We start from the raw sequence: 13,845 nt of genomic DNA, 5'->3' as shown, positions 1-13,845 counted from the left end.
TTTTTGTCTAATGCTGTTGCAACACCAGAATTTCCCAGGTTGGGATTAATAAAGTAAGACTCTACTCTCTACTCTATCACAGACCCCATGAAACCAAAACCAACCATGAACCCAACCTGGATGAACAACTCCTCAAGGCCTGACTGGGTCAAAGTGTCTCTTTTAACCAAGTTGAAACTAAGAAAAGGCTGGTTGTTTTCAGTGCTGTCAACAAAGAAAATGAAAACTTTGACAAAAGTAAAATATAAAACATGCTTTATCTTATTTCACACTCCATATGTATTAATTCATAGCTGTGATACCTTCACTGAAAATCTATCATGCAAATAGTTATGAAAACAAAGAAAAGAAAAAAACTGTTGACTGGTAGTGTTCCTCAGTATCATAGAACCACTGCAGCTTGCTGTCTTTGCTGTCACAACTGGAAACATCCCGATTATACATCAAAATGTCAGACTCTGCACTTGGCAATTTCTTCATACTTACACCAGACAAACCCCGTAACTCCTGTTAGAAATTAAACTCCTTTTGCAGGAAACTAATATGTCAAAGGAGTGAGAGAAAAGAGAGAATTTATTGATGTATTGAATATTCACATGATTTTGAATATTTAAGCATAAATAAACACATGCAAGTTGGCAGGGGGAGAGTTTGGGATTGAGTCTTTCGATTTAGAAAGACTCAATCTACATAAATAAACAGGTCGACATACACCTACACAACAGCAGTCAGACAACAATCTGAGGCCATGGGTTCACACTGCTGACATGAGACGGCCATCAGAAAGGATACTGACCATTCCCAAGCACAGATAAAGAGGACGGATGTTCATCTCAGATTATACATTATTATTATAGTCCAGAACGAGGCAAGTGTGGCCAAATACTGTTATATTTGTTGTGCCTGCACTGGAAAGGAGAAACTGTCCAATCTCACTGTACACTGTATAACAACAATAAAACCATTCTGATTCAGATTCTGATGGCTCTACTTTCAGTGTTCATGTCATATGTGAAAATGAAGCATGATTCTTTTCTGCAGGAAGCTCCCTTTGAAATGTGTATTGATGAAGCCAGCTTTGTACTGGTTTATTTACATGATGAAACATTAAAATAATATCACAATAACCTGCTTTTTTTCAGCGTATCCACATTTCTATTGAAGACATTGAGCAGGAACACAGAGTGATCCACGCAGGACAACTCCTGCTGGTCTTTTCTAAAGTACTTTCATGAAGTCGGGGTCAAAAAAGTGCAGTTTAGCATCTAACAAGCAGGACCAAAGAGCAGTAAAGCACAGTATGAGTTTCTTTGTGTAATATTAATACAGTCAGGTACAAAAGGTGCCTTGTCCTTGGGGTCTCTATGGGACACATTGAACTGATGAGGTGAAGTGTGAGTAACAGGTAAGTGGAGACTGTTGGTTGCAACTATGTCTGGTAGGAAATGAATGAAGCATATTAGAGAAAGTAAATACATTTTGAAGGGTGACAGAAAGATGAGTTGAAATCATTGACTCCGTAAATGGTTTAAACTCAATTGCAAGACATTAAAGTTTTTGTATGTATAACTTTTCATCTTTCTTTCTGCGAGATTCCCGCTGTTCAACATTCTAAGAATTAAATCAGTTTTATTATGTTCACGAAGGCACACCTGCAGACTTTATGATTAATAGTCTTATAACGTTTTTACTCAGCCTATCTGAGCAACAAGCATCAACTCTTCGGCACTAAACCACAGTGAAGCACCTGTGCACAAGAATAGAAAAAAAAAACAAATTTTGCAGAATAGTTGTCAAAGGAGTGAATTTGCCTCATTGTCTGATGGAGCTGACATGAAGCTAAACACTGATCAGTCATGTGAGCCTAGATGTAAACAAACTACTTCAACACAATTATCATAAGATTCCCCACATTTGCTTTACATCGGAGTGAATGTGGATTTGACAGTTGGATTGTAATCTGGCCAAGGTGACATGGGCACTGCTCTGTTTTTTTGTTTTTTTTTTTCCCCCAATGACCTGATCTGAGAATAAATATAATTGGTTGAATTCTCCTCAAATCAGACAATCCTTCAGCACTCCTCATGGTCTTTGCAACGCCCCGAACCACTCCTATTGAATGCTTAGCCACACCCACCTCCACCCAGTCACACCTGTATTCATTTAATTAGAAAGCTCAGAGGAGAATGCTTAAAAAGAGTTGGCCTAGGGGGTGACTGTTTCCTGCCAGAGTTTGCTGCATACCGTGGCTAAAGCCATGGGGTTTCTCTTCAGGTAAGTCCTGAAATAAGTCAAGTTCAGTGGGATTAACATATATAAAATTTGTGTGGTTGTGCTGTCTAGATGGTTGCTGTTGTCCTTGCTAGCTGTTGGAAGACAACATGCAAATGGTAAGCTTGCTCAAATGGCAAAATCTATTGGTTGTGTGCAGTGACTTAACATATTGCTTTAACAGCTTTCAGTATTCGATCAGCTGAGGAATTCAGAGATGAGGAAGTGCCTGCAATGGGCAATCAAACGGAACCACTGAGCTCTGCGGCCAAAAATGAATCTTCATGGAGCGTGGAAGTCTATGGTAGTGGTGATTCACCTTTGGATGACAATGAGGCAAGTAAATGCTTTCCACTGCTGCTTGATGGCCGTCTGAAACTTGGAAAAACAGATTTGTAGCTGATGGACTGCATCTATCCTTGTGTTTTTAGCAACAGGAAGAAGATGGTGACTCTCAGCAGCAGGGACTTCGCCCACAGCCGAGGTGCCCGCCAAAGGTGCCGTGCAAATCCACAGTGCCCAATCCACGCAAGTGTCCATCCAAACTGCTGCTATGCAGTCCGCGGCAGCTCCAAGAAATGGAACCACACGACTGCCCACCAGATCTGCCGAACTGTGATCCTGAGGAAATGTCAGACACTGAATCACGCCGCTGCCCGCCGGACCTGCTGGATTGTGATCCGGGGAAACTGCCGGTAGGTGAGCCGCGCAGTTTCTCACCGGATCTGCTCAATTGTGATCCTGACAAGGTACCGGCGGCTGAACCGTGTGTCTGCCCACCTGGGCTGGGATCCTGCGAGCCCAGAGCGTCCCATCCATCTCAGCCACATGTCTGTCCGCCGCAGCCACACGCCTGCCTGCTGAAGCAACCCAGTCGCCTGAAAGTGGCCCGGAAACCTCTGTGTTCGCCTGAGCACCCCCTCTGCCCAAAACGGCACGGCTACCCGGTCAAGCGACAGCCGTATTATGTGTACACATCCAAGCGGCCCCAGCAATATGTTTACCCCGGTAAATGGCGCCAGCCGCATGCTCACCTGTACAGGCGGCCCAAACGGCCCAAACATCACGGCTACTCGATCCACTGGCCGAAGCACCATGGCTACCCCAACCGGGCCCAACATCCCAGCTATCAGATTGTAAGGCCAAGCCAGTTGCCCTGAACACTGTGCTACTTGGCCAAGCAGCTCCAGCAGATCACTCATTAAGTGATTTTTGTTTAGTATAACTGACCATTATCCATAACGACATTACAGATGGTAAGTTTTTAATTATTGTAGCCCTGAATAGAAAACACTGTTTGACATAATTTGTTTTTCTGGGTGAATGCAGCATCAGGTGTGATTAAAGCCAAGTCACGAGGAGCAATGGACAGGGTATGTACTTTCAGTCAACAATTCAGCATTCTCCCACTGTTCATGCTTTAATCCTTATGTTCTGTTTTAGGCACACGGAGGACGCTGAACCTTCGCTGACCTATTAAAATAACTTATTCTGGAATTGCATGGCATCTTATGTTTTTGTTTTTGAAGAAGTGCTCAGTTTTGGCATGATTCTTGACGGCAAGGTCAATGTAACTATAAAAGTTTGCAGGCAAGGTTTAGTGGAGTTAAATCTGAAATTCACCTGTTAACCTAAGCTAGTCCTGCACACATTTATGTTTCATAAGAAACATGTTGGTAATTTGGGGGGGGGGGGGGGGTGACCTGACATGACAAAAAGAAATTGTGTTCTTTAACCAGATCCGTTTGTGAAATGTTTATGAAAAATTAAGATTAAATGGTTTTGCTACCGAGCATGATCTACAAAGTTTACATTGTGCCACATCTGAGTTGTATAATTGTAAAGCATGGGATTCTGCATTTGTAATTCAAACTGTGTATATTTGTTTTTCAAGAATACCCAGTCATTAAATTGCCTGTTTAGTTTTTTTTGAATGCACACAAATGAGTCCTTATTTTTCCCAGAGCCAGTGGTGCAAGAGGGTAACTCTGCATTGTGACAACCAGTCACATGAGTATCACTTGTATTGTGAAGATATGAAACTCTTTGGGGGGGGCGCGGGGGGGGGGGGGGGGGGGTGGACAGCCCAGCTGCATGCAGGACTGGGGTCTCCACATGACAACATGGAAAATTGGGCAGTCTGCATTTTCATATTTTGGTTCAGCAGGCATTCCCTCATTGAGACGGCTCAAGCTGGGAAGTTTCAGAGGTCTACTTTAGTTTCTTAAAAGGGTCTTATCGTTTTATTTGGCATGTTCTCATTTTTATGGCCACTGGGTATCCATGTGGATCTTATATACGTATTTGAATTGATATTTAGAGGCTGTTTAATGTCTTGATACATTAGCCGCTGGGACATAATCCATATACAGGGCCTTCATAGGCCGTGAACTTTTTTTGCTACACCACAAACTGAACTAGTTTTATTTTCATGTGCTAGGTCAACACAATAGAGTACAATTAAGGCTGGAAAGAAAGTGCTACTTTAAATTTATCCAACTAAAAACTGTACTGATACTCAAATAAAATTCAGTGTAGCTTATTGCCTTCACAAGTTACATAAATTGTGAAGTCTACTTGTGTGTAATGTATACTCAAAGGTTTGTTAGAGAATGCTGAACAAACACCAAAATGAAACTTAATGAATAGATCGGCAATAGTTATTGGGTTGGAATATAAAGTATCTCCACCTGTCAACATCTGTCAGACCGCTGCTCAATCTATCATTCAAAAATGTATTATAGTAAAACGGCAAACCTACCAAGACAGGTGTCCACCCGACCTCAGAGCTCGGGACAATGGGTCACTCAGAGAGAGCAGCAAAGTGACTCAGTCTTGCTGGCGGCGCGGACATCCACAGCTTGGGTGGGAGATTCTGTCCACAGGATGACAATTAGTCATCTGTGGACAGAAAGGTGGCCTTTCTGGGACAGTGGCAAGAAAAAAAAAGCCATGAGAAGTCCTGGTTCTTTGCCTTAATATGAAATCCCACATGAATCTGCCTATAAAATAAAAAAAATTACAAATAAACTACAGGCCAGTCGCAGTCACGTCGCACGTTATGAAGACACTGGAGCGACTGGTCCTGTGGATTGTACACTCTCAAGTGCTGGGAGGACTGGACCCCCTCCAGTTTGCTTATCAGGAGAAGGTGGGAGTGGAGGATGCCGTCCTCAACCTCCTACACCGTGCCCTCACATACCTGGATGTTGGGGGTTGCGTGGTGGGGATGCTATTCTTCGACTTCTCTAGTGCTTTTAATACCATCCATCCCAGCCTTCTCCAGGAAAAACTGAACATCATGGCTGTGGACCCCCACCTCGTGACCTGGATTTCGGATTTTCTGACTAACAGACCACAGTTTGTCCGAATGGGGGGGCTGTAGGTCCTCAACACTGACCTGCAGCATTGGAGCACCTCAAGGCACAGTGTTCTCGCCCCTCCTCTTCACTCTTTACACCTCTGACTTCCAGTATAACTCAGATACATGCCACATGCAGAAGTTCTCTGATAACACTGCTATTGTGGCGTGTATTAGGGAGGGTGAGGAGGGGGAGTACAGGGGCCTGGGACTTTGTGGAGTGGTCCCAGCGCAACAAGCTCCAGTTGCACACCTCTAAAACAAAGGAGCTGGTGCTGGATTTCCACTGGGCACCCCCTGCTCTACAGCCCATTAACATCAGTGGATCTGAGGTGGAGGTGGTCTCCACCTACAAGTATCTGGGGCTGCAGATGGACAACAGTCTGAGCTGGGCAGCAAACATGGATGCTGTGTACAAGAAGGCGCAGAGCAGGATGTATTTCTTAAGAAGGCTGGCGTCCTTTAGAGTCTGTTCTAAGCTACTGTACATGTTCTACCAGTCTATTTTATCTAGTGTTCTTTTTTATGCTGTTGTGTGCTGGGGGGGCAACGCCAAGAAAAGGGACACTCTAAGGCTGAACAGGCTAAAAGAAAAGCTGGCTCTGTGGTTGGACTCGGCCTGGACTCTGTGGAAAAGGTGGTGGAGCAGAGGACGCTCTATCAGGGCGATCCTGTCCAATCAGAGCCACCCCCTAAATCCTGTGGTCTCTGGGCAAAGGGGCTCTGTTAGCTCCAGGTACCTTTCATTGTGCTGCTCCACCGAAAGACTTAAAAACTTTTTTGTCCCTCGTGCCATCAGGCTGTATAACGCAGCCACTTCAGGAAGGAGCAGGAGAGTCTGATGCTGGTCCTGAACTTTGCTTTTTAGTGCTTAACTTAAACTTTTACTTCATAGCACCTTATGGAGTAGCACTTGACTTTTTAATGTTGGATTTATTTATTATGGTTGTTGCTAGTTGTCCTTTTAATTGTACTTTTTAACTTTATTTCTATTTCTGGGTTTATGAATGTGGGCAACAGACTACTATTGCATAATTTCCTTCGGGATTAATAAAGTATCTATCTATCTATCTATCTATCTGTCTGTCTATCTATCTATCTATCTAAATCTGCAATTCTCCACATTGACTCACTTCAATGTGCTTTATTTTTAATAGTGCAATCAGTCTCCAAATGGCACTTTTGCTAATTGGAGGCTGAAAAAAATGGCAGTGCAGATTCCATGTGAGGCAGTTTTGTCTAATCACAAAATGGGAAATATATTAAAATATCCTACCTTTTTTTTAATATACCTTATGCAATGTATTTAAAAAATACTTTCAGTATCCCTCATTGGCTTAGATTATTCTGCCTTCAAAGAGTACATTGATTTACAATGATCAATTTGAAGACTTGAGTTAAAATCAACAGGGTCTGCAGTCAGCAATGACAAAGGTCTGGTCTGCTGATTGTTGAAAATAAAGTGCAGGAAATGTTTGTCACAATGTTTTGTCACAATCTGTCTATATTTCAACTCCATTTTCAGTTTCCTTCAATGCAGTGAGCTTTCCCTGCAAACCCAACAATTGGCCACACCTACCTGTAACTACTCACACCTGAATCTCATTACTTAACAGAGAAAGGTATATAAAGAATCTGCAAGGCTGCAGAGATTACTGGTTGACGGAGTCTTCAGCTGACTGAGGCTGAAGCCATGGGCTTTCCCTTATCGTAAGTCTCCAAACATTTCCTTGAAGTTGGCTTTTGATTTGAAACTGAATAAGCATGCATTAACCCAGGTGTCTGTGTCCTAGGTGGCTGCTGCTATCCTTACTAGCAGTTGGAAGACATCATGCAAATGGTAAGTTTGAGAAAATTAAAGAATTCATTGTCTGCTTAAACTAAAATGTGTGAACGATAGCCTTCAGAATTGGATCCGCTGAGAAGCATGAAGATGAGGGGGTGCCTGGTGTGGGCTATCAGTCACAGCTGCGTAGGTTTCACACTGGAAATAAATCTTCATGGAATATGGGACCACTTGGAAGTGATGATTCAAACTTCAATGCAGATGAGGTAATTAACTGTCCAAGTGCAAGCCAAAAACATGATGTATGGCATTGCTGTGGAAATGAATCTTATTCCTATGATTTTTCACAGGTAGCAAACCAGCTGCCGTGGGTCATACCCCAAGCACAGATGCCACAACAGCCTGCTTATTGGCTCAAATGGCCACAAAAGCCCCAGACACTTGGTTCTTCACTTCAGTGGCCTCACACATCCCAAAAAGAGGGCTTCCTGTCACAGCCACAACAGGTGTCCAGGGTCTTCGACAACACAGTAGAGGCGAGCCAAGTTCCAGCCCAGCCACCTCAGGGTCCCCCGTCTCTCCCATTTCCGTTTGGATTGCCTGAGGATCCCCAGTCTCAACTGTATAGTCTTAGTCTGCCTCAGAATCCCCGGTCTCTTCCAATTTCTCCTGGTCAAGCTCCCCGGCCGCAGGGTCCCCAGTCTCCCCCGCAGTTTGTCCCTGGTCAGGCTAACCGTCCGCTGCAGCCTCCCCAGTCTCCCCCGCAGTTTGTCCCCGGTCAGGCTAACGGTCCACAGCAGCCTCCCCAGTCTCCCCCGCAGTTTGTCCCCGAGCAGGCGAACCGTCCGCCGCAGGGTCCCCAGTCTCCCCCGCAGTTTGTCCCTGGTCAGGCGAACCGTCCGCCGCAGGGTCCCCAGTCTCCCCCGCAGTTTGTCCCTGGTCAGGCGAACCGTCCGCCGCAGGGTCCCCAGTCTCCCCCGCAGTTTGTCCCTGGTCAGGCGAACCGTCCGCCGCAGGGTCCCCAGTCTCCCCCGCAGTTTGTCCCTGGTCAGGCGAACCGTCCGCCGCAGGGTCCCCAGTCTCCCCCGCAGTTTGTCCCTGGTCAGGCGAACCGTCCGCCGCAGGGTCCCCAGTCTCCCCCGCAGTTTGTCCCTGGTCAGGCGAACCGTCCGCCGCAGGGTCCCCAGTCTCCCCCGCAGTTTGTCCCTGGTCAGGCGAACCGTCCGCCGCAGGGTCCCCAGTCTCCCCCGCAGTTTGTCCCTGGTCAGGCGAACCGTCCGCCGCAGGGTCCCCAGTCTCCCCCGCAGTTTGTCCCTGGTCAGGCGAACCGTCCGCCGCAGGGTCCCCAGTCTCCCCCGCAGTTTGTCCCTGGTCAGGCGAACCGCTCGCCGCAGGGTCCCCAGTCTCCCCCGCAGTTTGTCCCTGGTCAGGCGAACCGCTCGCCGCAGGGTCCCCAGTCTCCCCCGCAGTTTGCCCCCGGTCAGGCGAACCGCCCGCCGCAGGGTCCCCAGTCTCCCCCGCAGTTTGCCCCCGGTCAGGCGAACCGTCCGCCGCAGAGCCCCCAGTCTCCCCCGCAGTTTGTCCCCGGTCAGGCGAACCGTCCGCCGCAGAGCCCCCAGTCTCCCCCGCAGTTTGTCCCCGGTCAGGCGAACCGTCCGCCGCAGGGCCCCCAGTCTCCCCCGCAGTTTGTCCCCGGTCAGGCGAACCGTCCGCCGCAGGGCCCCCAGTCTCCCCCGCAGTTTGTCCCCGGTCAGGCGAACCGTCCGCCGCAGGGCCCCCAGTCTCCCCCGCAGTTTGTCCCCGGTCAGGCGAACCGCTCGCCGCAGGGTCCCCAGTCTCCCCCGCAGTTTGTCCCTGGTCAGGCGAACCGTCCGCCACAGCCTCCCCAGTCTCCCCCGCAGTTTGCCCCCGAGCAGGCGAACCGCCCGCCGCAGGGCCCCCAGTCTCCCCCGCAGTTTGCCCCCGGTCAGGCGAACCGCCCGCCGCAGAGCCCCCAGTCTCCCCCGCAGTTTGCCCCCGGTCAGGCGAACCGTCCGCCGCAGGGCCCCCAGTCTCCCCCGCAGTTTGTCCCCGGTCAGGCGAACCGTCCGCCGCAGGGCCCCCAGTCTCCCCCGCAGTTTGTCCCCGGTCAGGCGAACCGTCCGCCGCAGGGCCCCCAGTCTCCCCCGCAGTTTGTCCCCGGTCAGGCGAACCGTCCGCCGCAGGGCCCCCAGTCTCCCCCGCAGTTTGTCCCCGGTCAGGCGAACCGTCCGCCGCAGGGCCCCCAGTCTCCCCCGCAGTTTGTCCCCGGTCAGGCGAACCGTCCGCCGCAGGGCCCCCAGTCTCCCCCGCAGTTTGTCCCCGGTCAGGCGAACCGTCCGCCGCAGGGCCCCCAGTCTCCCCCGCAGTTTGTCCCCGGTCAGGCGAACCGTCCGCCGCAGGGCCCCCAGTCTCCCCCGCAGTTTGTCCCCGGTCAGGCGAACCGTCCGCCCCAGTCTCCCCCGCAGTTTGTCCCCGGTCAGGCGAACCGTCCGCCGCAGCCTCCCCAGTATCTTCCATGGCCTCAGGCACCCACAATACCACCTTCACAGACCCAGGCTCCCCGGCCGCAGGGTCCCCAGTCTCCCCCATGGCCTCAGGCACCCACATTACCACCATCATGGCCTCAGGGTCACCAGCCTCTGCAGCCCACTCCTGCCCGGGGTCCCCAGCCCCCTCAGTTCCCTCCATGGCATCAGGCTCCTGCCCAGGGTGCCCGGCCCCAGGGTCCCCAGCCTCTGCAGCCCAGTCCTGACCGGGGTCCCCAGCCCCCTCAGTTCCCTCCATGGCATCAGGCTCCTGCCCAGGGTGCCCGGCCCCAGGGTCCCCAGCCTCCGCAGCCGGCTCCTGCCCAGGGTGCCCGGCCCCAGGGTCCCCAGCCTCCGCAGCCGGCTCCTGCCCAGGGTGCCCGGCCCCAGGGTCCCCAGCCTCCGCAGCCGGCTCCTGCCCAGGGTGCCCGGCCCCAGGGTCCCCAGCCTCCGCAGCCGGCTCCTGCCCAGGGTCCCCAGCCTCCACGCTTCCCTACACGGCCTCAAGCACCTGCACGACCGCCTCAGGATTCCCAGGTTCCCATTATGATGCCCAACCGCTCCCAAAAACCCAGGTTTAACATTTACCGGCTGAAACATGTTAAGAGACCCCAGTGGCCACAGTATCGTCGTAGACCAAGCTACCCAATTCAGAGGCACAGGGTGTTGAACTATCCACCTAGACTACCACAGAAACTTCGTTACAAGATGAGCAAACGTCCGCTCACCCAACGTCCACTCGTGTGGGTGTCCGGCTTCCCGAGGCAGCGTCCCCTGGTGTCCGGCTTCCCGAGGCAGCGTCCCCTGGTGTCCGGCTTCCCGAGGCAGCGTCCCCTGGTGTCCGGCAAAGGGGTCGAAAAGCCAGTACCTGTATATGAGAAGCGCCACCAGCCCAAGCAACTGCAAAAGCCACAGTTGCTCCCACCTAAAGTGGCAATAACCCCAGCAGCTTCTGCTCCGTCATTGGGTTCACCATGATTCTCCAGGTTTTTAAACCTTCTGAGGTAAGGCACTGAAACTTATATGATAATGCCTCCACCCTGGTGTGACATTAATCCTCTGTTTGTTCTAGGTACTGATACTGAAGATACCTGGCTGATTCATGTTCAAGTAATGCTCTGAACTTAATCATAATAAATGTACTGTATCATCATTTCTTTGTCTTTCAAATTTCATATGGTCACAGATCACACTCATTTGAATGAGTCGGCACATCTTGTAACTCGAGCCCATTGGTGCATAGTTTCAAGTTGAGCAGATGCTGTAGAACGTATTGCCCATTTTCATACTAAGAATAAGATTGTGAGCATATAATTTCACTGCATTTCCTTGAATTATAGACCATTGAGGGTGTTTTCACTGAGCTTGGTAGTGATATTTGTTGAGTTGGATTCCCTCTGACAATTTTCGAACAAAGAACACCTGCTCGGAGTTCTGACAGGGCCTCCTATGACTTTTCCATGACAATTAAATGCCACCAGTGTTGGACGCAATCTAAAACCTCAAAGGCATTTTGGTGCCAGCATTGCACTGACCACTGTCTTCAGTTTAATTTATGCAGCACCAAATTGAAGTTATCACAAAGTAATTGTGCAGAGATTAACAATTCCACAAGTGTGTTTAGGTGATGGGAAAACGTCCTTAATTTTTCAAATAACCCTCTGGAGTTGACTAACGAGCCTCAGGAAGAAACTTTGCAGAAAAGGCTTGGAGGTGGTAGCTTTCTATTGTTTGGTTTGGGGCTATAAATTATGAGGGGGAAAAAACAAGCAAGCAACAAACTGTCACTAATCCGCTATCTGTAGATTTGTCTCGGTCTCAGGACCACAAACCTAAAGTCCACTGTTGGATCCTGCAGGATGGTGGAACTGCTGTGTAGAGTAGGGAAGAACCCCAGAAAAAAAAAATCTACCAGCAGCCTAACTAAATGGTCTGAGGTGGTCTGAATAAATCCTTTTTAAACAAACCTTACAAGAGACCGCCTGCCAAATGGAATGACACTGGGAGCTGGTTCAAAATGAGTCTGATAAAGGTCTGCCTTTCTTAAAAACCGAAACCCTAAAGTAGGCCAGTGTTCTGCACTGATGAGGTAAAACAGCATTTAAGATATTTTGCAGACTGGATAAGGGCTTTAAAAATCAAAATGAGTTTAAATTCTAGATTTAACAGATGTCAATATTGGAGTGGTATTTCTGGTCTTGCTCCAATATTTTGAATTAGACTTCAGACACCCTGATATTGGGGAATTAAATCTCTAAAAGTAATAATTGCATAGATTCATTTCTAGAAATTTGCCTGTGGTTCAGTTAAAGTGACACTAAGGAACTTTTCAACCTTAAAACATTTTAATATCTTTTGTGATGATACATCGACTTACAACTAGTTGAATGACCCCTCTGTCACGGGCTGAGGACGTCAGTATTGCTTTCACTTGGACAAAGAAACTGTGAGGAGGGTGGTAGGAACCCTGCACACTAAAAAACTCCAAATGTGCGGACTGCTTTATGGCATGCGTCACATCATGATATAACATTGTTTAGCCACCATTAGATTCATTACCTCGTCGCTATCCGTCCTTCACACAGCCACTGGAAACAAATGTAGGCAAGTTCAGTCCGACAGCATGCCACCGGGAGCAGCATTTTACAACACCACGCGCTAGTCCTCATAGGAACTGTAGTATTCGTTCAGGCAAAACACTACCGCTTTTGTCCATTGGCGCTGCCAAAATCAACGAAAACTGAAAGTTCCTTAGTGTTGCTTTAAAACACAATGAACACATTGTTTTTCCATAGAATTCTCTTTGAATCATGAAAACCTAGTCCAGAAAATTTCAGAAAAACCCTAACCGAGTTGAAAATTCTGAAAAATTCTAAAAAGAAAATATTTATTTCTTGAAAGATTTCCCGAATTTGTAATCTAGGATATTGATTCAGATTAAATACGTAATGAGTAACATTGTGTAACATAGCATTCTTCCCATCAGCCCCTTTCGGCACTTTGGAGAGTGTCACACAGGTTCCCAGTTTAGGAGACTTTAGACAGCTTGGAGGCAATGCAATTGGTATGTTTTAAATACTTTTGTAGTGAATTTCTTAATTAAGAAATCATTTAAAAAAAAACTAATTATACAATTTTTCCTTGAGCTTTGAATGTCTTGATCTTCAGCATCCAGCAGGCTGCAGAGTACAGTGATCTCTACCATCATTTTACAAGCTGACAGGAGGAGAAAACAGACTGCTCTCCACAAAAAGCATGACAGGAGAGTAGAGTGGAGTGTCTCATGCTGGAAATAACCTTCTGAAAGACTCCAAGAAAGAGTGGGAGGAGTGCTGAGCCACGAGGGAGGAGGTGGCTGCAAAAATCTCAGCTCTCTATCAGGAGCAGCAGGACAAGATGAGGCTACTCATAAAGGAGAAAGAGGATGAAGCCACCAACTTCCTGTTTGAGAAAACAGCACTCATGGAGAAGAACCTGGATACTTTGTCCAAGTTGACAAAGGTGGAGATACAGGTGGTGAACACTAAGGTTGAGAGGAAGAAAAGTTGTACTATTAAAATAAACAAACTGAAATAGCTTCTCAATATTTCTTATCTGTTTGTGAAATTCTGTGCTCATCCGCTGTTCTCTCACATCCTGTGCATCTCCTGGGGGAATCCTGACTTGTTTCATAGATTTCTGACCTTTTACATTTTATTGCATAATTCATCCTGTCCTGTAGAGGTCGCACTACTGGAAAAAAAAATATATGACAGCGTGTGAAATGATTGACAGTTACGTCACTCCAATCATAATACAACAACTCAATATATCAGCCAATCAGATGTTGGTTTGAATTCAAGGGGCGGGACTACAAGCAGCTGACAGGAAGCCTTGTGTGA

The 13,845-nt window shown here is 48.0% G+C and overlaps 1 protein-coding gene across 1 annotated transcript; it reads left to right on the top strand.

The window, feature by feature from the left end:
- The first annotated feature begins 2,153 nt into the window (after positions 1–2,153).
- Positions 2,154–3,732, top strand: LOC115394708 (uncharacterized). Its single transcript, XM_030100060.1, has 6 exons — positions 2,154–2,274; positions 2,344–2,390; positions 2,456–2,607; positions 2,703–2,966; positions 3,117–3,407; positions 3,715–3,732. The coding sequence occupies exons 1-6, from the start codon at positions 2,258–2,260 to the stop codon at positions 3,730–3,732; spliced, it is 789 nt and encodes a 262-aa protein (XP_029955920.1). The 5' UTR covers positions 2,154–2,257.
- Positions 3,733–13,845: the final 10,113 nt, after the last annotated feature.

This window comes from Salarias fasciatus, chromosome 9, assembly GCF_902148845.1.
Source record: "Salarias fasciatus chromosome 9, fSalaFa1.1, whole genome shotgun sequence".
Lineage (NCBI taxonomy): Eukaryota > Metazoa > Chordata > Actinopteri > Blenniiformes > Blenniidae > Salarias > Salarias fasciatus.
The sequence above is the reverse complement of the archived record's forward strand: the minus strand, read 5'-3'. Positions and strand labels throughout refer to the sequence as shown.

What these genes read in the sequence shown, in the direction of transcription:
- LOC115394708 (XM_030100060.1), top strand. An exon ending in TGGAAGACAACATGCAAATG is followed by an intron (nt 2,391 to 2,455) that starts GTAAGCTTGCTC and finishes TTGCTTTAACAG; the next exon opens with CTTTCAGTATTCGATCAGCT. An exon ending in CACCTTTGGATGACAATGAG is followed by an intron (nt 2,608 to 2,702) that starts GCAAGTAAATGC and finishes TTGTGTTTTTAG; the next exon opens with CAACAGGAAGAAGATGGTGA.